The 23275-nt window shown below is 40.5% G+C and overlaps 1 protein-coding gene across 4 annotated transcripts in view; it reads right to left on the bottom strand.

Moving 5' to 3' along the window:
* Nucleotides 1-3373: 3373 nt before the first annotated feature.
* Nucleotides 3374-23275, bottom strand: part of usp24 (ubiquitin specific peptidase 24) — a 154139-nt gene continuing 134237 nt past the window's right edge. For all 4 annotated transcript variants that reach the window (XM_034180428.1, XM_034180429.1, XM_034180431.1 and 1 more), the window contains 12 exons: nt 20743-20950; nt 20547-20636; nt 14547-14649; nt 14308-14426; nt 14103-14216; nt 11781-11846; nt 11608-11674; nt 11285-11363; nt 11098-11173; nt 10700-10786; nt 10497-10607; nt 3374-5851 (listed from right to left, as the gene is read on the bottom strand). In XM_034180428.1, coding sequence (XP_034036319.1) covers nt 5789-5851; nt 10497-10607; nt 10700-10786; nt 11098-11173; nt 11285-11363; nt 11608-11674; nt 11781-11846; nt 14103-14216; nt 14308-14426; nt 14547-14649; nt 20547-20636; nt 20743-20950 — 1183 coding nt within the window. In that variant the 3' untranslated portion in view covers nt 3374-5788. The remainder of the gene's footprint in view (nt 5852-10496; nt 10608-10699; nt 10787-11097; nt 11174-11284; nt 11364-11607; nt 11675-11780; nt 11847-14102; nt 14217-14307; nt 14427-14546; nt 14650-20546; nt 20637-20742; nt 20951-23275) is intronic.

Below are 23275 nucleotides of genomic sequence, written 5' to 3'. Positions count from 1 at the left end.
GAAGCAGTTGGGATGAGGATCAGCAACTTTAAATCTGAGGCCATGGTTCTCAGCAGACACCAATGGATTGCCTAATCCGGCTAGGGAATGAGGTCTTGCCCCAAGTGACGGAGTTCAAGTACCTCAGCGTTTTGTTCACGAGTGAGGAGACGATGGAGTGCAAGACTGGCCGATGAATTTGTGCAGGAGAGGCGTTATTGCATTCGCTCTACTGCACTGTTGTGACAAAAAGGGAGCCGAGCCAAAATTAAAGCTCTTGATCTACTGGTCAATCTTTGTTCCTTCTCTCACCTATGGTCATGAGGGTTGGGTCACGACTGAAAGAACTAGATTGCGGGTTCAAGCGGCTGAAATGGGCTTCCTTAGATGGTGACTGGTGTCTCCCTTACAGGTAAGGTCAGAAGCTTGGTCATCCTGGGGGAACTCGGAGTAGAGCCGCTGCTCATTCGCTTTGAAAGGAGCCAGCTGAAGTGGTTCATGCATCTGGTAAGGACATCTCCTCTGCTCATCCCTAGGGAGATGTTCAAGGCATGTTCATCTGGGAGGAGACCCTGGGGAAGACCGGGAACACCTCGGTATCTCCCAGTCAGAGATGGTCAATGTAGCCCAGGAAAGGGAAGTTTGGGATCCCCTGCTGGAGCTGTTGCTCCCATGACCCGATCCTGGATTAATGGTTGAAGATGAGTTGGGGGGGGGGGGACAAACAAACAAAAAAAAAAACAGGTGTTAAACAGGTGCCCTTTATTTAAGGACGAAGGCTGTAAGTCTTGTACATGCTGGTTTTCGTGTATTTCTCTCTGAAAATCTGAGTAAAATGGGTCGTTCCAGACATTGTTCGGAAGAGCAGCGTGCTTTGATTAAAAAGTCAATTGAACAGGGGAAAGTATATACAGTAAATAAGAACAAAAAATGATAGGTTGCTCAGCTAAAATTATTTCAAATGCTTTAAAATGGCAACCAAAACCAGTCAATCGAATGGATCGAAGAATAGCAGACAGACAATGATCGGTTCCAGAGTGATCAAAGAAGATCTAGCGTTATCTTTGAATACTGTAACAATTTGAAGACACTTATGTGAAGCCAAACTATGGGCAAGAAGCCGCCGTAAAGTCCTGTTGTTGGGAGAAAGGAAAGAAAAAAAAAAAAAAAAAAAAAAAAAAAAAAAAAAAAAGACGACGTGCTACTGGGGTTACAATTTGCCAAAGAACACACTGACTGCCCTAAAGACAAACAATGCAACACTTCGTGGAGAGATTAAAGCAAGATTGTTCTTTTTGGGTCTAAGAGCCAGTTTGTCAGATGACCCCCAAAAACTGAATTCAAGCTACAGTATACTGTGAAGACAGTGGAGGGTGGTGGAGCAAATATCATATGGGGTGTTTCTCATACTATGGTGTCGGCAGTGTTGCCACAGTTACTTTGAAAAAGTAATCCAATTACTGATTACTCCTTGAAAAAGTAACTTAGTTACTTTACTGATTACTCAATTGTAAAAGTAACTAAGTTAGATTACTAGTTACTTTTTTACTTTCCCCAGCTGCCGACAACAACCCTCTGCCACCTCAACATGACAATGATACCTGTTTTGCCAAAACTCACTTTATAGTCACCCTTTCTTGACTTCAATGAAAATAAATACTTGGTTTATAAAAAGTAAAATAAAGACCTTTCTTGACCTCATATTTAACTGCTGACAGCACTGTAACAGTAAAACTTGCAATTTTGAACCTACATTGTTTATAAATGTAACTATTAAATTCTAACATTTTTCTAACATTTAAATTCTCTCAACATTTTACTTGTCGAAATTATTATTATTTTAAGCAATATTAGTAGTTGTAGTAAAAAACGGCTTCAAAACTGGACCTTTAATCTAGGGGTGTTGTGAGGGGGGCACATCCCTGCCCCACGCCCCCATTCCATCTGGATTCGCCCCTGCTTTGGCGTTTGAGCACAAAGAATGGATAACATTTATTTATGCAGAAAACATGACCAGATTTACAGGTAAGAATGTTTTATTGCGTTTTCACATCATGTGGTCCTCAGAAAGAGTGTTTAGGTGCATTTGAGTGGAAAATAGTGTTAGTTGTTGACGCGTCGCGGAGGATCAGCTGTTTTTAACGACCAGATACAGAGCAGATCAGCTCAGAATTCTAAAGAAAGGAGGAAAAAAAGTATAAAAATGTCTTTGTAAAGTTCAGTGCAGGTGTGCTGATCACCGCGCTTTAAGAGGTGAGGACGAGTCGAGCAGCTGCAAAAAACCGCGGATTAAAAGCTCACAGCTCACTTAAAGTGGGCAGTTCAGTCGAACCCCGACCTCCTGCCCACAGACCAAGTTTAATGCTGTTATCGACCCACAATGAAAAATAATAGTAACGCACAGTGACATGGAGAAGTAACTTTAATCTGATTACTGATTTGGAAAGATTAACGCATTAGATTACTCGTTACTTAAAAAAGTGGTCAGATTAGAGTATTACCGGCATCACTGGGTGTCGGGTCTATCACATACCAGGAATCATGGATCAGTGTGAATACATCAAAATACTTGAAGAGGTCATGTTGCCTTATGCTGAAGAGAAATGCCCTTGAAATGGGTGTTTCAACAAGATGATGAACCCAAACATACCACCAAGTGAGCAGCATCTTGGTTCCAGACCAACAAGATTAACATGGAGCGGCCAGACAAATCCCAAGACCTTAATCCAAGAGAAAACCTGTGGAGTGACATTAAAAATGCTGTTTCTGGAGCAAAACCATGAAATGCAGAGGAATTGTGGACTGTAGTTCAATCGTCCTGGGCTGGAATACCTATTCACTGGTGCCAGAAGTTGGTCTACTCCATGAAACACAGATGTGAAGCAGTTCTCAGAAACAGTGGTTATACAACTAAATAGTAGTTCAGTGATTCACAGGAAAACATTTTTCACATCATACAATGTTTGTTTTTTTATTATTATTTTTTTAACAGCCTAATATTCCTTTTTCTTCAGTTTCTGTAAATGGATAAATTTAAACTTTTCTTCATGTATTGACTTGGAATAGAATGTGCAGTGGTACCAATACATTTGCGTGTATGAAAACAAAAGGTATAAGGATTTTGATCTTTACTCACTCATCTTCAATTGCTTTTCCGGGTTCGGGTTGCGGAGTGAGCTTTACTCACTTATTTAAAAACACACCGCTATTATTTTGAACACAACTATATGTTTGGTGTAACCCTTCAAAGAATGGCGCTTCCATTTTCAGAGACATCACAAAATCATTGAAAGTGTGAATTCAACTAATCTATGAGTTTAACAAGCGATGCAACCTGATGAGACCCGCGAGCAGAAATAAAGCACAGATAATCATGAGCAAAACAGAAGCGATGTTTACAAAAGGGTTTGCATTCCAGTTTATTTTGTATCAAACCCCCCATAAACAAATTCTGCTGTACAAATTAAAACTGGGTTTTAACATGCATGACAGAATCCTGCACTAGCAAACTTTCAGAAGTGAATTTTCAAAGCTGAACTGACAGTAAAAACCCGTATTGACGCAGATTACCCCACGCACTTACCCTCCCGATCCAGCAACACCAGGATTAAAACAAGTTTAATTTCTCTTTTTTTTTTTTTTTAAGTAATTCTGGTGCTGTAACAGAGGGGCATGCCCAGCTGAGTGCAGCTCGTGCTAGTTTATCACCCGTCACAACCTGAATGCAGCTTCACACAAAGGTTTGTGACCACACGTGTGACTGACCAAATCACACAGCCACCAACATGGGGGCTGCTTTTTTCCCCCTCTCCAACAGAAATGATAAAAGTTTACCGCTGCTTACTGCCATGCATGCAAACATGTATGAGCACAACATGAAGTTCACATCCAGTGAGAAAGAACCGATGGTCTGTGGGGGGTGTGGGAGGAGCTTAAAGGTGTCTCCTCTCTTCAAGCTCTGGGGAGCCAGAGTGCATGTTAATGCAAATGAGAGAGAAAAAAGAAGCTCTGAATGATTGCTTCGTAGGTCCTCGCACTGTAAACACTGACCTGTTAAAGCTCAACGCTAAGCTGCTGAGATCGCTTCGGCTCATCTCAGCGAAACCGGCGGCCTCCTTAAAACAATCCAGCATAAATCAGCAACTACAAAGTGTCTCTGCCCGAGTGCACAGAGCGACAAGAAGCAGCATTTTACAGTCGTGACACCCTGTCCCATCCAAAACCCTATTTCATGAGGGTAAAACTGACAGTCAAGATTAACGCCCACCATACATTCTTAAACCATTGGCTCTCTGCACACAGAGGGGACTCCCCGTATTGTTGAGGGTCTAATGGGGTGAAGAAGCCATGCCGCGCTCCCGCAGCGAGGGTGGTGGTGACCACAGGAGGCGCTGGTTTGGCGTTACAGTCGGGACAGGTTGAACACACGTAGCAGACCTCCTCAGAGATGTCACAGCAGAGGAATCGGGAGGTTAAGGCACTTTGTGTCTCCCGATGACTAGGCAGGGATGATGGTTACGCGGACGTTCATTCCAACATGGCGCCCGAGCTACATTTGCTCCTCTGTGTGTTGCCAAAGATAAAAGCAGAAGGCAAAGCAAAAAAGAGAAATCCATTGGAAACTTAGACCCAATCAAACAGAGGTACATGTGAGTGAGAGAATGACAGTAAATACACGCATGTATTATTCTGTGTGCGTATGACCTTGGCACCTAAAATTACAACATACTCCTGAGCTCCTCCGCAGTCGGCACAGACAGCCAACTTGACTGATCAGCGCCCTTTGAGATCAGCATTTCTTGCATAAGGCTTGTCCCTAAACATCCATTCCAAAATTCAATTCATCTTGAGTTGAAAAAAGTGTTTTGTTTTTTTTAAAAAAGAACCAAATAAAACTGCAATCAAGAGAATAAAATCCAGCACATGAACATGATGGTCACTGAGAAAAGGTGGGAAAGTGCTGATTGTGGCACGGTGTGATTCAGATCTGACTGATGGCTGCGGCTCGTCCCGTTTCTTGGAAGGACCTGTCAATACTAAGTTGTCATGGTGAGCCTGCGGATGTCAGGGTCAAAGGATAAGCCACAGAGAGGCTTGCCATCAGGGCTTCCATGTGGCACTGAAATCATTAAGTGTTTAAAAACAAGCAAAAGAAGACAAGAGCGCCAGGATAAGGGAGGTCCTTCCCTCTCTGGATGAATGGAGCGGTGCTGCTGTGCATCACAGCAGATTGGGTGGGACTATAAAGTGCTTACTAAACCCCACCTCTCCAAAGTGCGCGCGTGTGTGTGTGGAGGTGTTCCTGTACAAGTGCACACGTTCACTGAGAGCAGAAAGCATGACCTCTTGCATGGCTGTGGAGAAGAGCACTGGACAATTTAAAATATCTTACACTGGAAATTACATCTATGGAACAAATTTTTACAATGTGTCTGTAGATACATGGGCAAATATGAGCAAAAAATTGTTAAAACACAACCCAAACCCATCCTCCACTTCTCCATCATTCAGACTGAATGAACGACTAAAACGATAAACAAAATCATCCGTGATTGTGGATGCACTTCCCCATAATCAACTTTCCTGCTTTTACCTAGAATGCACCGCCATTATCGCCATGGCTCATTTCAAAGGAAGTAATTCATCATTTATTCATAGCTCCTTCAATGCCATCGTGACCAAGAGAACAAATGTTCTGATTGGTTGTTGTGAAGTCCAAAATGTCCCGACCAATCAGAGACAGGCCTTTCGATTGGCTGCCCAGAGCTGTGGAGCGTCTCCTTCAGAAGGGTCCTGCTGGTTGGAGGAACTAAGGGTCGACATCCTCGAGGTCGCTTTTGGAGTCGCCAAGCATCATAGGAGACTCTGAGCCCTGAAAGAGCAAAAACGTGCATTAGGATGATTTGGGAGCAAGCCTTTTGGGGAGAAATAAACAAATAAATATCCGTGTGCATTCCTGTGTGTCCAGCAGGATTTGTGTTCTAATCTCTACACAGCCTCCACTATTCATCAGTGTGCCAAAAAACTTTGCTCAGACGCGAGTTCAAATTGGATTTATTGCATATCCGATTCATATCCGAGCTCACTTATTGATTGTCCACATTATATACAGCGAGCGACCAGATCCAATCTGTGTGCCTGGGCCGCATCAGTTGTTATAGTATTGAAAGTCAAATACATGACTGCTGTCCGTTGCCCAAACGCTGTAATGGAACCTACACAGAGCTGTGTGACTCATGGGATATCCACAATAAAAATCAACGGTAAAATTATAGGTATTTACGAGGTCTGTTAGAAAAGTATCCGACCTTTTTATTTTTTTGCAAAAACCTGATGGATTTGAATCATGTGCTTGCATGAGCAAACCTTGAACCTTTGTGCGCATGCGTGAACTTTTTCACGCCTGTCAATTGCATCATTTTCTGGTAAACAGCCTTTGTGTGGGACTTGTGTTGTGCGCTCGGCAGATTTTCATTTCAAGGAAAAGGATGGAACAACTGGAGCAGCGCCGCATCAAATTTTGCCAGAAACTGGGCGACAGCCAGGTGGAAACCATTCGGATTATTCAGACGGCTTTTGGTGACAGTGCTATAAGCATCACACAGATTAAAGAGCGGTACAACCGGTTTAAAGACGTCCGCACAATGGTGGAGAGTGAGCCACGCTCCGGTTGGCCATCAACATGCTGAAATGACCAGATCACTTCCAAAGTGAATGCTGTGGTGATGCAGGACCGTCGTGTGACTATCCGAAAAATTGCGGAAGAGGTGGATATCAGCACTTTTTCGGCACATTCCACTGTGACAGAAGATTAAAGATTTGGCCATGAAAAGAGTTGCAGCGAAATTCATGCTGCTGCTGACGTGTTGAAGTCTCACAGGACATGCTGTGACATGCCCACCTCTTCCACAATTTCTCGGATAGTCACACAACTCCAGTCGTTCTGTCTTTTTCCTTGAAATGAAAATCCGCAGAGCGCACTACACACGACCTCACACAAAGGCTGTTTACCAGAAAATTATGCAATTGACAGGCGTGAAAAAGTTCATGCATGCGCACGAAGGTTCAAGGTTGGCTCATGCAAGCACACGTGATTCAAATCCATCAGGTTTTTGCAAAAAACAAAAAGGTCCGATACTTTTCTAACAGACCTCGTATATATTATAAAAAATGTTTGACATGAGGTATCCTGTTGGGTGACTGATCAGTTGAAAGAGCCATTAGACAAAATGATATAACACCTGAATAGATTCTTGTCATTTAATTGGTGGTTTGTATGTCACATGACATGGATTATTCATCCCATTTGCCATTGTGTTCCACTGACCCTGTAATTTTGTTGTCGCTATTTAGTGTGCAATTTTGGTACTATACATTTTGTGATATTACACGCCCCGACCACAGGGAGTGCTCATACTCGCGGTGATGGTGCTTTCCTTAAAAACAAACATGGCGGGGTCTGTTTTGGTGACAGAGGACAATCTGAATGAACTTATTGTTATTATCAGTAGTACGCCATAAACTGTCTGGAGCCATTTGCAGTATTCGCTAAAACGTCTGTAGCTGAAGTATGAGTGCTGCCGGATGATCAGCTCAACAAATTTCTGTTGCGATTTTTTGCTGGACTGAGGAAAGCAGATGGTAGTCTGCACACAAAGAAGTCAGTGCACGGCATCAGATACGGCCTACATTTCCAGGATTGTTTTTGAACTATCTGATTGTTTTTGCAAGTTGATTGAGAAAAATTTGGGATTGAATTGGACTGCTATTTAAAGTTTGTTAAGGACTGTGTGGAACCTCTTGATGTCAAAATGTCAGTGACACACACCAAAATGTAAGTCTCCTTTCTCTTGTTTAGAAATTAATAAAATAACAAATGACAAGGATCTATTTTAGGCATTCTATAAAACAAATAATGAATGCTTTTCATTCGTGTAATGGAAAAATTATTTCATTATTTTATTTCCATCTTTCACCTCATTAAATATTCTTACTATTGCACTCGTAAGCATTCATTTTTTGTATAATTTGAACATAGACATGCAAAAAAAGTCCAAAGTGAATGTGCACTATAAGAGTCACATCCAAAAACAGTCTCAGAAATGCAGAGTGTGCTATAAAAGGCTTAATTCAGATATAATATATATTTGTTTGTTCAGTAATGTTCTGGTCCTTTCAGAAATTGCAGTCAGTCTTTAGAGGTTCAGTGGAATAACAACATAGTCTCCCCATTTTTTTTTTTTTTTTACAGCTTGACCCCACTCTAAGCCACAGCTTCTCCCTGCCTAGTGATAGAGAATATCACATATATTAGATCGCCCAAAAACTGGAGGAGTACATGTTCGATCAGAGCTCATGAAAGAACCAGCTCTCAGTATTTGGCACGATTATGGATGCAACTCAAAATCATTCAAGCAAAGCTATTTCTGACTTGCTATTAGCTTGCCATGCAAGAACTGTCCCCTGGGCAAAAGAAGATCTGCAGTCACATCTCATCATCATCACAGCGCTTTTTTCTGCATCACAACGGCTCATCCGTGTCTTCTCACTAAGCCAATAAAAAAAATACTCTCTGCTTCACAGAAGCAACTCAAAAACAACAGCAGCTACAAAACACACACATTCCCACGCTCGCCCCTGCGCTTTCCTCACGCTGTCCTGTAATCAAGTCAAATCCTCCATTAACTTTAAGAGATACGTTTGAATGACTCTTTTTTTGGTTCTCTTGCTTAAAAATGGGGCTCTTAAGTGACGTCAGACAGTGGGAGACTCAACAAGGTCAGAGTCAGTCTGCTGAGCGCGTAGCCGGACAGGAACAGCGAGAAACTAAGAAGAGTAAGGACACAACAAATAATTGTGGCGGGGAGCAAAGGGCCTTCGGAGCACTCATCATAATCTAGTACAAGGTTTAATTTTGTGTTCTGCTGTCTTATTTATGTTTTGGACCATTTCCATTTCATGTAATCTTAGCCCAGAAACCAACATACTTGGCTTACACAAGGAGAGATAACAAAGAGACCAATCATTCAAATCCAAACCAAAACTGGTTCTTGTATGTGTGCTGAAATATGGAGGCATTTCAGAAAAATATGACAAGTCAAAACATAAGGTCTGTACTTTCACTGAAATCAAATGTCAAAACAAATGTATGTTTCACCAAGAATCAAAGTCAACTGTCGACTCCAATAAGGACTATCTACAGTATCTAGCTTCTTAATTAAAAAGGAACATTTTAGTCTCAAGGTGGAGGAAATGTGAGGTGTGACATCCATGCACTTCACTTATCATGTGGTTTACTGCAGACTGTGCATCCAGAAAGTATTCACAGCGCTTCACTTTTTCCACATTTTATGTTACAGCCTTATTCTAAAATTAAGTAAAGAATTTTTTCCCCTCAAAATTCTTTTCACAGCACACCATAATGGCAACATGAATAAAGTTTTTCAAAATTTTGACAAATTTATTAAAAATAAAAAACTAAGAAATCACATGTACATACATATTCACACCCTTTGCTCATTACTTTGTTGATGCACCTTTGGCAGCAATTACATGCTTCACTGTAGGGATGGTGCCTGGCATTCACGCCAAAGACTTCAATCGCCATCTTATCAGACCAGAGAATTTTGTTTCTCATGGTCAGAGTCCTTCAGGTGCCTTTTGGCAAACTCCAGGTGGGCTGCCATGTGCTTTTTACTAAGGAGTGGCTTCCATCTGGTCACTCTACCATATAGACCTGATTGGTGGATTGCTGCAGAGATGGGTGTCTTTCTGGAAGATTCTCCTCTTTCCACAGAGGAATGTTGGCGCTCTGACAGAGTGACCACCGGTTTTCCGTCACCTTCTCCCTCGATCACTCAGTTTAGATGGGTGGCAAGAGTCCTGGTGGATCCAAACCTCTTCCATTTACAGATGATGGAGGCCACTGTGCTCATTGGGACCTTCAAAGCAGCAGATATATTTCTGTACCCTTCCCCAGATTTGTGCATTGAGACAATCCTGTCTCAGAGGTCTACAGACATTTCCTTTGACTTCATGCTTGGTTTGTGCTCTGACATGCACTTTCAACTGTGGGACCTTATATGAAGACAGGTGGGTGTCTTTCCAAATCATAACCAATCAACTGAATTTAACCCAGGTGGACTCCAATTAAGCTGTAGAAACATCTCAAGGATGATTCGTGGAAACAGGAGGCACCTGAGCTCAATTTTGAGCTTCATGGGAAAGGCTGTGAAAACTTGTGTACATCGGATTTCTTCTTCTTTTTTTTATAAATTTGCAAAAATCTAGAAAAAAAAATATCATGTTCTCATAATGGGGTGCTGTGAGTACAATTTTGAGGACAAAATGAATTTAATCCATTGTGGAATAAGGCTGTAACATAACAAAATGCGGAAAAAGTGAAGCGCTGTGAATACTTTCCAGTCGCACCGTCTGCAGGAATTGTAACGCAATGCAAGCTGAGTCTTATGAGCATCGCAGTGCTGAACGGCCACACGACTCTTCTTGAGGGCTACCTGTCGGAGGCTGCGATCGGCATTTTCATTCGCTGGACTGCCGTCAGAGCCGTTACTGCTGCCAGACTGCTCCTTCTCATTTAACAACGCTGTGGCGTACGCCAGTGTATCCTGCACAAAGTCAGAAAAAAACAGCAAGTAAGAGTGTTTGAGTGCTGTTGGAGGTTTTTTGCACATATTTCTGTGCATGCACATCAATGTACCTGTGCAGAGATGGTACGCTGAAAGGTTTTATTGGTGGATGTTTCATTTGACACGTTGCTCTGTGGAGTCCAGTAATGTTCTGTCATCTGAAGCGAGAGAAAATATGATGCAAAACCATAAATACAGCATGAAAGAAAAAAAAAAAGTTTAAAATATATATCTGATGCAGTCACTCCCTCAGAATTGACTTATTGCTGAGGTAGTCACCTTGTGCACTGAAATTTAAAATCCAGATCTTTTAAATTACAGTTCAAACACAGTAAATTCTGTTCATGTTTTTGGAGAAGTGAATTTACATACAGATAAAGAGCTCCACACACAAGGTAAGCAGAGAATAACATGACCATACTGTATAAAAAATAAATAAATAAATAAAACTTTTATTTTATTAGCTCGCCTTCTTCTGTAGCCACTGCACCGCCCAACTCCAGTGACCAGACAGATCCTTGAAGTAATCTTTGGCGGGAGAACACCTGGTGGGAAACATTGAGGACTCGGTCAAAAATCACAGCAGCAACACCCAGAGTGAACTACAGCCAGCAGATTTTCTTTGCTGATGACCTCTCGAGCTGAGAGAAACTCACTTCTGAGCCAGTGTAACCAGGAACTTAACGCACTGGTAGCAGCGACTGCTGTCCACGTTGTTACTCTGGTGCATTAAAGCTGTGTACAAAGAGAAGCACTTTGCCACTACATTCACACACAAACTAATGAATACTTTAAGTGGCACAAGCATTTTACAAAGGACTTTTTCCCTCCTGTATTCAGAGTGACTTACAGTGTTTTACCTTCTTGACATCAATGTTTTGATACAAACTTACAAAAAAAACAACAAAACAAAACACAAAAAAAACCAAAAAAACAAAACAGAAAACAAACAAAACAAAAAACAACAAAACTGACTTACCCAACAAGCCTTTTTCTGACTCAAAAGCATATTTGAGCCTCTGGGTCTGTAGAGGATCTTCTACTACCTGAGGGAAATGATTTAATTCTTTAAACATAAAACGTTATAATGATGACATCATTGTCAAGTGAAATGGCTTCACGTCACAAAGTTAGATGGGCATTTTTACTCACCATGAGCTCCTGCAGCATCAAAAAAATGTTCTTCAGTTCATGAGGTGGAGCCGTTTCCAGCTGAGTCTACAATACACAAAGAGCATTCACAAGGTTTGAAAATGACAAGAACACTCTACTAACAGAATGACAGCCTTTAGCTGCTTACCGCTGCTTTCATCAGGACCGCATGTTTTCATCTGTATCACTGTCAGCTGGATTTCTCAAAAAACACTTCAATAAATGCCAATAAAGAGCGGATTATATTTTGTGTCAAGTCTGGACCCAGAGTTACTGTTAGTTTACTTTTTTATAATGTCTCAAATTGATTTCTATATTATTTGTAATTTTCACTCAACATGACCTCCTCCTGCACTTGAACTTAGTAAAAAGCAGATAAACAGACAAGTGTTGAGCCCTGGAGGACATAAGGGACAGGTGATACAGATTTAAAGTTACAGTGCATCCAGAAAGTATTCACAGCACTTCACTTTTTCCATAGCTTTTTATGTTACAGCCTTATTCCAAAATAGATGAAAGTATTTTTTTTCCCCAAAAAAATTCTACACACAAAACCCCATAATGACAATGCATTTTTTTTTTATTTTTGCAAATTTATTACAACCCAGTTCCAATGAAGTTGGGACGTTGTGTAAAATGTAAATTAAAACAGAATACAATGATTTGCAAATCCTCTTCAACCTATATTCAATTGAATACACCACAAAGACAAGACATTTAATGTTCAAACTAATAAACTTTATTCTTTTTGTGCAAATATTTGCTCATTTTGAAATGAATGCCTGCAACACATTTCAAAAAAGTTGGGACGGAGCACAAAAGACTGGGAAAGTTGATGAATGCTCAAAGAACACCTAATTGGAAACAGTGTCATGATTGGGTACAAAAGGAGCATCCCCAAAAGGCTCAGCCGTTCACAAGGAAAGATGGGGCGAGGATCACCACTTTGTGAACAACTGCCTTAAAAAAATAAAAAATAGTCCAACAGTAAGCACAATGTTTCTCAACATCTATTGCAAGGAATTTAGGGATTCCATCATCTACAGTCCATAATATAATCAAAAGATTCAAAGAATTTGGAGAACTTTCTACATGTAAACGGCAAGGACAAAAACCAACATTGAATACCGTGACCTTTGATCCCTCAGGCGGCACTGCAATAAAAACCGACATCATTGTGTAAAGGATCTTACCGCGCGGGCTCAGGAACACTTCAGGAAACCATTGTCAGTTAACACAGTTCGTCACTACATCTACAAGTGCAAATTAAAACTACCATGCAAAGCGAAAGCCATACATCAACAACATCCAGAAATGCTGCCACCTTCTCTGGGCCTGAGCTCATTTGAAATGGACAGACACGAAGTGGAAAAGTCTGCTGTGGTCTGATGAGTCCACATTTCAAATTGTTTTTGGAAATCATGGATGTCGTGTCCTCCGGACAAAAGAGGTAAAACACCATCCAGATTGTTGCCAGTGCAAAGTTCAAAAGCCAGCATCTGTGATGGTATGGGGTGTGTTAGTGCCCATGGCATGGGCAACTTACACATTTGTGATGGCACCATCAATGCTGCAAGGTACATCCAGGTTTTGGAGCAACACATCCTGCCATCCAAGCAACGTCTTTTTCAGGGACGTCCCTGCTTATTTCAGCAAGACAATGCCATCCTTGAGATGTTTCTACAGCTTAACTGGAGTCCACCTGAGGTAAATTCAGTTGATTGGACATAATTCAGAAAGCCACATACACCTATCTACATATCCAGCAGGACTGGCTGTGTGCTTAGGGTCACTGTCCTGCTGATAAGTTTGAGGTCAAGAGTGCTCTGGAGCAGGTTTTTATCCAGGATGACTCTGTACATTGCTGCATTCATTTCCCCCCTCAATCCTGACAGGTCTCGCAATTCTGAAAAACATTCCCACAGCATGATACTGTCACCACCATGCTTCACTGTAGGGACGGTGCCTGGTTCCTTCAAAACATGACGCCTGGCTGTAGAAACATCTCAAGGATGATCAGTGGAAACAGGATACACCTGAGCTAAATTTCGAGCTTCATGGCAAAGTCTGAATATTTATGTTCATGTGATTTCTTAGTTTTTTTTTTAATTATTATTATTTTGACTATATTAGTAAAAATCTAAAGAATTTTTTTTCACATTGTCTTTATGGGGTATTGTGTGTAGAATTTTGAGGAAAAAAATTTTTTTTTAATCCATTTTGGAATAAGGCTGTAACATAAAAAAATGTGGAAAAAGTGCAGTGCTGTGAATACTTTCTGGATGCACCGTACACGCTTGGTAATCACAGATGCATTCTTGCCTTGAGTAACTGAAGGACTCCAAGGGAAAAGGCCTCATTGCAGTATGAGCAGTAGGTCACCATCTCTATCAGCAATGACAGCGGGCCTGACAGCTCTCGCATGGCAAACATCACCTGCAACGTACAATATGAAGAATGTGTCTATGAAGAGACCAAAGTACATTTGAGACAAAAATAAAGCAGTTTAAAATCCTATGAGCATTACCTCTAGAAGGTAAGGCTGTCCCTCTGAGGTAAACAGAGAGGCCAGGAGGTCGGAGTGGAGGGGAAGATTCTGAGAGGCTGACAAGATGCTACCGACACGGACCTTAAACATTCCTGAAGCTTAAAAGACACAAAATGTGATTTATAATGTATGAGATAGAGAACAAGACAGGAAAACTTTTATTCTGCAGCATTTGTTGATTTATGGCTGAGATGGGGAGTTGATAATTCATGTCTCACATATTGTTTGCTGAGAGGTGAGGTCAGAGTGCAGAGTGATGAGGGCCAGGGTGCTGTGGAGGTGTAGGAACTCCCGAGCCTGAGCTGGACTCCACCGGCGGTTCTGTTTAAACACAAAGGAAGCCAATTTGACTCCCAGTAATTATAACTGAGAATGTCGCCAACAAGAGCCACATATTTGGATCTTCTGTCAATATTTAACTATATTTCTATGGAAGTCAGTCTAGCAAGCTAACTAGCATACACCAGTCATTAATGGTCTGCCAAATTAGCCAACACGGTATTCCATGCAACAGAATGATTCAGCAGGTGGTTTTACTGATGAACTCCTCCAGTAAGCTTCAGTGGTCTCAGAAAAGGCCCACATGTAGGGGGGGGAGAGACAATTTGCAGTTCCTTGACTGGCCACTCGAGGCTGGCTCCAAAAGGAAGTAGGTTTTTATATGTTAAAATGATTAACTTTAGCACAGAAATAAACATGTTTACTGTATGGTATTTAAAAAATGGTTTTGTCTGAATATATAGTTTCCTCCTTGATGACAATTGTACGAAGGGTGAATTTTTTTTTATAACTTCTAAGTTTAAGATGTTTTAAGCCACAGAGCTATGTATAATTAGGGGTGTGTATGAGTGACAACTGCTGAAACGAGGGGATCTAACCAGTGCTGCTAACTTGACGACTTTCTCGTTAAATCTGGCAACTTTCCATTCCCTTCTGACAACTTTTTTCTTCACTAGCGACAAATCTAGCTATTTTTCCAGGTGTCACTGGAGACTTTTCTGGTGTTTGGCGACTCAAAAGTGAAAACACGTGGTGCTCTCGTCTCTGTTCTCACCAAGCGGCAGCTGCAAAGCCACAGAACCCTGAGCGGAGGCATAGCTACAATTCTCCACGTACGCGTGATGCCTCCGCGGCTGTTTCCGCATTGAATGGCAAACCTGACTCAGACTCAGTCAGCCCTTTACTTCATTTGCTGCGCTGTTACTAATTAGTCTCCAGACAGAGAAGTTATTTTATTTTAAAAAGTGATGGCCAATTTTAATAGCAAAATAAAGTTTGTCATTCTAAATATTTAGGTGTTTTACTCACTTTTTGTCTCTCCCACAATGTTTTTTATTTTGAAAAACTCAACAAATACATTAACAGTAAACAAACAAAAAGGACAAGGGCATAATAACATTCACAGTATTATTATAAACAGAGAGAGAGAAAATAAAAAAATGCACAACAACAAAAGTAAAGAGATTCTTTAACATTAATTCTCTTAAAAAAAAAATCATTATAGAGCATGACAGTTTTATGACATTTGGGAGAGTTTATAAGCTTAATACTGCTTATATATTGTTCAAATTCAGCCAGAGGTCCGTGTAAATTCCTTTTCAATACTCTGCATTTATGAATATGGAATTTACCAAACAATATTAAAAGTTTTATAATGTATTGAATGAATGAATGAATTTATTTGGCACACAAACTCAACAATAACAAAAAACTGATACAAGACAATTTCACAGTGACGTGTGACCAAAAGGGGGTGAGCAGAAGCAAAGCTTATAAACGCCCACCCCTTACACACACACACACACACACACACACACTCATTACCAACCCCCAGAGCAAGCACACAGGTGACAGTGGTAAGGAAAAATTCAATGGTCTCTCCCACAACAATTTTTTTTCCCTACACGTTATGATGTCATACTATGCAAATTAGATGATGATGTCATCTAGCGACTTCTAGGACAGCCAAAAGCTACTTTCTTACTGAGGAGATGGCAACACTAGATCCAACTCTCATAGCGCCTCTAGTTCAGAAGCCGCTTAAAGCGGCTATTAGCTATTGTGGAGGGCTGGCTCTCATTTTTAACATTTTATACCAAATACCAGGAAAAATACACCTTGTTGTGTGGGGAAATATCCTAATGGATGATCTAAGATGTCCCTGCTACAACATTTTTCATGAGTGAAAGTCTTGTCTTATTTAATGTTGCCGCTAACAGCATTAGCACTTTTAGCAGCTACTGGTAGCCTGACCCATTAGGTCCCATTGTTAGATAATATCTGTGCTAATTCTTTGTTTTATGTTAGCTATTACGTATTTGTGTTATTTGTTTGGAAGTTCTGAGAAATATGTTAAGTTTTACTCTGTCTGTCCAAGTTTCAGATACAGGGAGAGCTCCCCCTGTTGGTGAGAGCCAGTAACATTAGAAATATGAGACTAAACCACACCCATGTTAACACCCACAAGGTATAAAAAGTGTTGTATGACTCATTTTAGGGGTCTTTCACAAGATGGACACTGTCTGTGAGGGTCCCAGGCCTGGTTTCTAACGTGACCTTGAATAAACTCAAAATGAGGAATACAATGGTTTGGTTTTTGGTAAGGGGCAGAATTTTACATAAAAAGAACCAGGTAGAAATAACACTATTAATGTACGATTACTTAGATATACAGCTAACAACTTTTCATATCCACACCAAACTAAACCATTGAGAACCACCACACAGTCTCTGAAAATATGATTTAAAAAGCACTCGAACCGAGGTTAGCCCATTAGCTTAGGTGGTTCAGACTCAAAGATAGTGGTGTGTGCAGGCTTCTTTTGTCTCACACTGAGTCACCCACGCTCCCCCACTTTATCCATTCCGGCGTCCATTGTGGCATAGACAGAGTAAATGCTGTTGGACAGAAACAAAGGTTTGCTTTGGCTAACACAATTAGCAAGTCATTCATCTTTTCTTCAATATTCTCTCATCTGAACCTTCTGGCTCAAAGAACAATTATTTCAAAGCTCAGCATGGCACACCACTCAGTATAGACAAAGATATTTCATTCTACAGATTTCCATCAAACCCAGAAATATGCGCTAAATGGTTAGCAGTGATGGGTCAGTATGCATCTTGTGCTGTTTTGCAGTTCCATTGCATTTTACATCTGATGAATTTTCCACAGGCCATTTCAGAGCAGAGAAGATTTCATTAGAAGTAGGTTACTTTCACACCAGGTCTCAACTTTGCAGAAATTGATATGTGCTCCCAGGTTTGGACAGGAATTCTACGTGCGACATGTGGTGACAGGATGAAACGGTTTTACTTGATCATCATGCAGTTGATGGAAGAAAAGGCAGCGTGTTAATTATTCAGACAGACTGCACGGATTCTGAACAGCAACCAGTAAATATTATGAAACATTTGTTTCCTTTCGTTGTCACCATCAAAGTGTTCAAAGTAGTGAAAGGGGTAGATTTTTTTTTTTTTTTTTGCTTGTGTTTTGCATTCCAATAGTGATCAACCTATTGATGCACTGAGCAAAAAGGTCCAGCTTATTTTCTGCACTGAAGGTTCATGTGACTGCATGGAGTCAACAGCTGAGGTCGACAAACTGTGTATTACAGGTGTACAGCCTTTGGATGTTATAAGATTTAAGTCATAAAAATAATTTTCTTTTGGCACCACTATTTTTTTTTATTCCTTAGCCTTTAAATAAGGGATTAATAATATGACACAGCCAATATGATCAAAATTCACAAATTAATTGTGCTGAAGGAAAAAAAAATTCAAGCCAACAGTCAGCCATGATCTACATTTGATAGCGACCATAGTGACATCATAGATCACATTGGGGCTTCCCCTGACTTGTGTGAGGGATGCTGGAAAGCATACGGAGACAGCCAATCAGAGTAGACAAAGGCAGCGTGACGTTAACTGGCTGCTTGCCCAAGCAAAATAAAGCAAGACAGCGGAAAACGCTCAGAAACCAGCTTATTTCTGTATAAATCTGTTTCTCATTAATTTTGTAAAAGTTAGCGAGAAATAAACTTCTAAATCTAAAAATGTTGTTTTTGAAACCAGATAACACCTCTGAAGTGACTTACAAGACGTCTTACGGATGTCGCGGTGCATGCCTCATGAACGCGCATCACACAGGTCAATCTCTAAATCTCATGCATACCCACAGGCGCTTCTTCCTGTAGATGGTGTAAAACTGACAACAAAATCTTTATGGAATTCCCTCCAGGTAAATATGTTCTTGTCATGAAAATGAGCTGTAATTTTGCAACATGTTACGAAAACAAACCAACATTATAATGTTTGGATTTGTGTAGAAACTGAATGTTGTCAGTGAAATTTAAAAGGCTGTACAGCTTTAACCAATTGGCAGTTTCATTCCTGGCTATTCTGGGTATGTGTATCAAATGGGCCCTTTTCACCAACTGAGAATGGGATTCTTGAAGCAGTGGCATTCAACATTATTTGAACCTTGGTGCCACATAGTGAACCAGGTCATATTTCCACCAGTTTTGAGCAGAACCACTAAAATCATCTGAAGGTGGTCATGGTTTGGGCTAAAAACCCTGATATTCTTTTGGTTACAACTATGAACCAACCTTTCAACTTTAACTGCTTCATTTTTTGGATGAAACAATCTCAGTGGTTGGTGCACAAACAGGAACAGTGCCCATTCATGCAAAAGATCTAAAAGTGTTCTTGAGCAAGAAACTGAAGGAAAATTTTACGTCAGTTCCAAGGCCAGATAAAATCTGAGATCTGTGAGCAAGCTCATATTTAGAAAAATCAATTGCCATTTGCTTGAATGTACTGTATACTGTTGGTTGTGAACAGTTTGCGCAGATGCTGTTTGCGGCGGAATGACGTTCCTCTGGCTGGTATCTGGACTAACACTCGGGGACAGGGTCAAAAGCTTGGATATCCAGGAGGCACTCAGAGAAGAGTCATTGCTTTGTCACCTGGAAAGGAGCCAGCCGTTGTGGTTTAGGGATCTGGTGAGGATGCATGCTGGCTGTCTCCCTAGGGAGGTCTTCCAGAAATGACCAAATGGAAAGAGGCCCCGGGAAGACCCAGGACATGCTTGGGGTACTATATTGCCCAGCTGGCTTGAGAATGCCTCAGAGTTTGAGGCTTTGGCCAAGGGCAGGGACAAGTAGGATGAGCTAGCTGCTTGATCTGCTGTCGCTGCGACCCCGAAAATATGGTGTGCTTCCACTGTGTTCCAAGTTTTACTGAAATTCACTAACTGCTTTAGGGAGTTGTTCTTTTCAGGCTCACAGACACACAGACGGGACAGTGCGATTCAGATGTACCCGCAGTTAATCAACAAGAGTTGGAGCCAGGAAAGGCAACAACCCGTAAAAACCTTTGCCAAAACTTTATCCTCATACAGAAGTGGAAAAAGATGTAAAGAACAAAGTGTGAGTTGGATGTTCAAATTTAAAGTAGTGATTCTAATCCAATTACATTTGTTCCACAAATCTGATTGGTTAATCGTATGAGATTTCAGACCATGAAATAGCGCACTGACTGTGGCAAAATATTCAACCGTTTCACATTTGATGTATTACTCCGCACCCTGACCTCACGGGTGGTAAAGCGGTCTTTCATTGAAAACACGGATCTAGGTTGAATTACATTTCACATTCGATGTGTTACTTTGCGCTTGACCGCACGCCTTGCTACGCAGAAGTCAATAATGCCATTGTCAGCCGAGAACGAGAGAAAGTGGCGGAGCGACGACGATGCCGAAATGGATGAATTTAAGATACCATATGAAAGTATCGATGTGGATTATGCTCACAGAATTTCCAGTTTGGCATGAATACGCTGTTGCTATGGTAAACGTTGACGAGCCGACCACACCCTTTGTCTGCGTAACCATTTTATCGAACTACATTATTATGCAGATTAAGATGTAGCCTTCAGTGGTGAAGCGGTCTTTCGCTGAAAACACGGATCCATGCAAATGCTGGAATTGGATTAGAATGGGAATAACACCCTTGTGTATGATGATTTGTGGACGTTAATGCTGGATTACAGTCACAAAAACAAGTTTTACCCCCGACACGTTAGTGGAGCCGGTAAAACAGATATTTGCGACTGTAAAAGCCAGCATTAATATTCGCAAATCAGAGACAACAGGGTAATTCCTGAATTAGAATTTGAAATGAAGCTACACATATTTACCCAAGATTACACAACTCTACCTGGTTGTTCTGCCTGTTTGGTCCCAGCAGGAAGATGAGCATCCGACGATAAGCAGAATGTTTCAACAACAACTGACAAAAGCTGTAACCCTGAGAGAACGAACAGGAGAAAACACTTAGAAGTCATTTCAATGAATGGACATAGAACACTCGAGTGTCAACATGTTTAGCTACTGGTTTATGAAAACGCTTTTACCCTCTGAGCAAAGTTGCTGAAGAGGCTGAAGTACTGTGCACAGTTTTTCACATTCTCAGGAACATCTTTGTCCAATAAGGAGAGCAGAGCGTCGGTTAGTCTGTCCAATCCTGGGTCTTTAAATTGAAGCGCGCTCTCCAGAGTCTTTTCAAGAATGGATGCTACGACTGCCCGCACTTCCCTTACACTGCACTCCAACAGACAAACCCTGGAAGGAGTTCAGACATAACAGAAATTAGTGATGAAATGATTCATAAGACTGATTCATTATTAAGCAGAAAACTCAATTCACTGAGCAATTTATCAAAGAAAAATAGTCACTTATGTCAGGTTCCAGCTTCTCAAATGTATGTGCTGTTTCTTTTGTTTTGTATCTTTGTAAACGGAAATGTGTTTGTTTCTGTGCCATTATTCAGACAGGAAAACAAAATAGAATTTATTTTGGCCATTATGCAACATTATGTAACGTAAAAGCTTATTTGTGAAAAATAACGAGCGCAAACCTTTCACAAAATTTTGCCTTGAAAAAAATTTTTCAAGGTCAAAGTCCTCTTAGAAGTGGCCTTTCATAAGCTGAATTAGATGTGATCAAATGTCACGAGTATGTATTTAGTTCATGCACTTGAATCAAAGTCTTTTTGCGGTGGTGTCAGGTTTTTTCTTCAACTTTTTTGGTTTCTGAATTCTTTTTCAGTTAATTTTCACAGAGCATTGGTTATCTTTGCTATGCACAATTTGTCATTGCATTTTGGCTCTTGATTTCTGACTGATTACTGGAAGATTGGAACCTCTATTCAATTTTGGTGGTGTAGGTAAATCCACAACACAAAAATGAGAGCGATTGGGACACTTTTGATTGGGATATAATGCAAAATGTATACCAAATGGGCTTTTAAATATTAAATTCACAATCCAGATCAGATCCAGATCAAACTTTGTCAGGTGATAGTGAGTGGCAGTCTGCACCTCACTTCAAATATGAGTGATTGAGGCATGTTTGATTAAGATATAAACTAAAATATATACTAAATGCAGCTTTCAATGTTAATTTTAAATGGCCCAAAAAAATCTGTAATCTGGATCAAACTGTGTCAGTCAATAAAGGATACCATCCTACATAAGGCTCTCAAATATGAAAGAAATTTGATGATTTTTTTTTTTTGAAAATTCATTCAATGTTAAAGATAGGGAATTTTCCAAGATTTTTCTTGACTTTGATAGATGGCCTTGAAAATTTAATCAGTTCTTTCCTATCAGGATACAAATCTTCAGTAAAAATTTCATAATGAAACAGGAACAATTGTGGGCTCCAGGCTGTTCACAAACAGACAGACAGGCAAATGGGCAAAAACATAACCTCTGCCAAAGAAGACATGAAAAACATGTCAATGAAAGTGTGTGCTTGTTGTGGACGATTATTAATAGTCAATGCTGATTAGCAGTACCATAAATGAAATGTCGTGTTCTTTTGATAAGTGAAAAAAATAACTGAAAGCTGTAGTAGGAATGACTCCTTTGCTATGTAGATGACGTGTATACACTTACATCAACCGTTCATCAGAACCAGGCCTGGTATGTGCTCCATTATGACACTTCCACAAAACCAAAAGCAACAGGAACTCAAGCCTCTTTGTGCACACAGGTCTCTGTTATAATCTATAAGAATAATTATATGAACACTCTGAAGACTTTTTGGGTGCGTGCTACTGGCTACAGCAACACGAGCAGGCCAGAACGATGCCTGACCTTGGGCTGAAGACGTGAATCTGCATTGATCAGAGTGAAGGAGTAGTGCTGGGAGCTACACAGTCCCCAGTGTCATGTATCACCAGGACAACGCCAAAAATACTGCAGTCAATAAAGGCCATGCTTGCCCTTTTAGGGAATGCTCCACTGACTGAGCTTATTCTTTGTGCTGTACAGCCAAAACTATGACTGTACTGGAGCGTTCTGACGGTCTCTAATACAGCAGTGTTACACATTTTAAGAGGCATCACAGGCTTATGCAAGTCTGTTCTGTAGCAGCCTGTACATAAACAAACAAGCAAATCTTGTTTATTGCTCAATCCTTACCCAATCTTTAGACAGCAGTATCATTCCAGCAAAATGAAGCTTGTCAAATAATGTAATTTATGAATAATGAATGAAATAAAAGTAACCATTTGGCTATCCACTCCTTCCTCTACTTTGGTCAACAGAATACTCTGACTACACGAGTCTGTTTCAAAGCTTTTCAAACCATGATACAATTTCCAAGATATGCTGAAACTCAACAGCAGCTGCTTTGAACATCTGTATTATGACATTCAAGGTGGTATTTAAGGAACAGTTATTATAAGTTACTGTGATTTGGGAAAACAACTGATGAATTGGAAATGTATGGGTTTGTGTGTAACTGATGAAATTTACAGATATTAAACATAAATAAATCTAAGTGATACAAAATGCTTATGTAAACATGTATTGGCTGAAGATCTTGGGTGATATGAACACTAAATTCACACTGTGGCCCTGACTCCTCTGGACTGGACAC

Source organism: Thalassophryne amazonica, chromosome 10 (genome assembly GCF_902500255.1).
Source record: "Thalassophryne amazonica chromosome 10, fThaAma1.1, whole genome shotgun sequence".
Taxonomy (NCBI): domain Eukaryota; kingdom Metazoa; phylum Chordata; class Actinopteri; order Batrachoidiformes; family Batrachoididae; genus Thalassophryne; species Thalassophryne amazonica.
The sequence above is the reverse complement of the archived record's forward strand: the minus strand, read 5'-3'. Positions and strand labels throughout refer to the sequence as shown.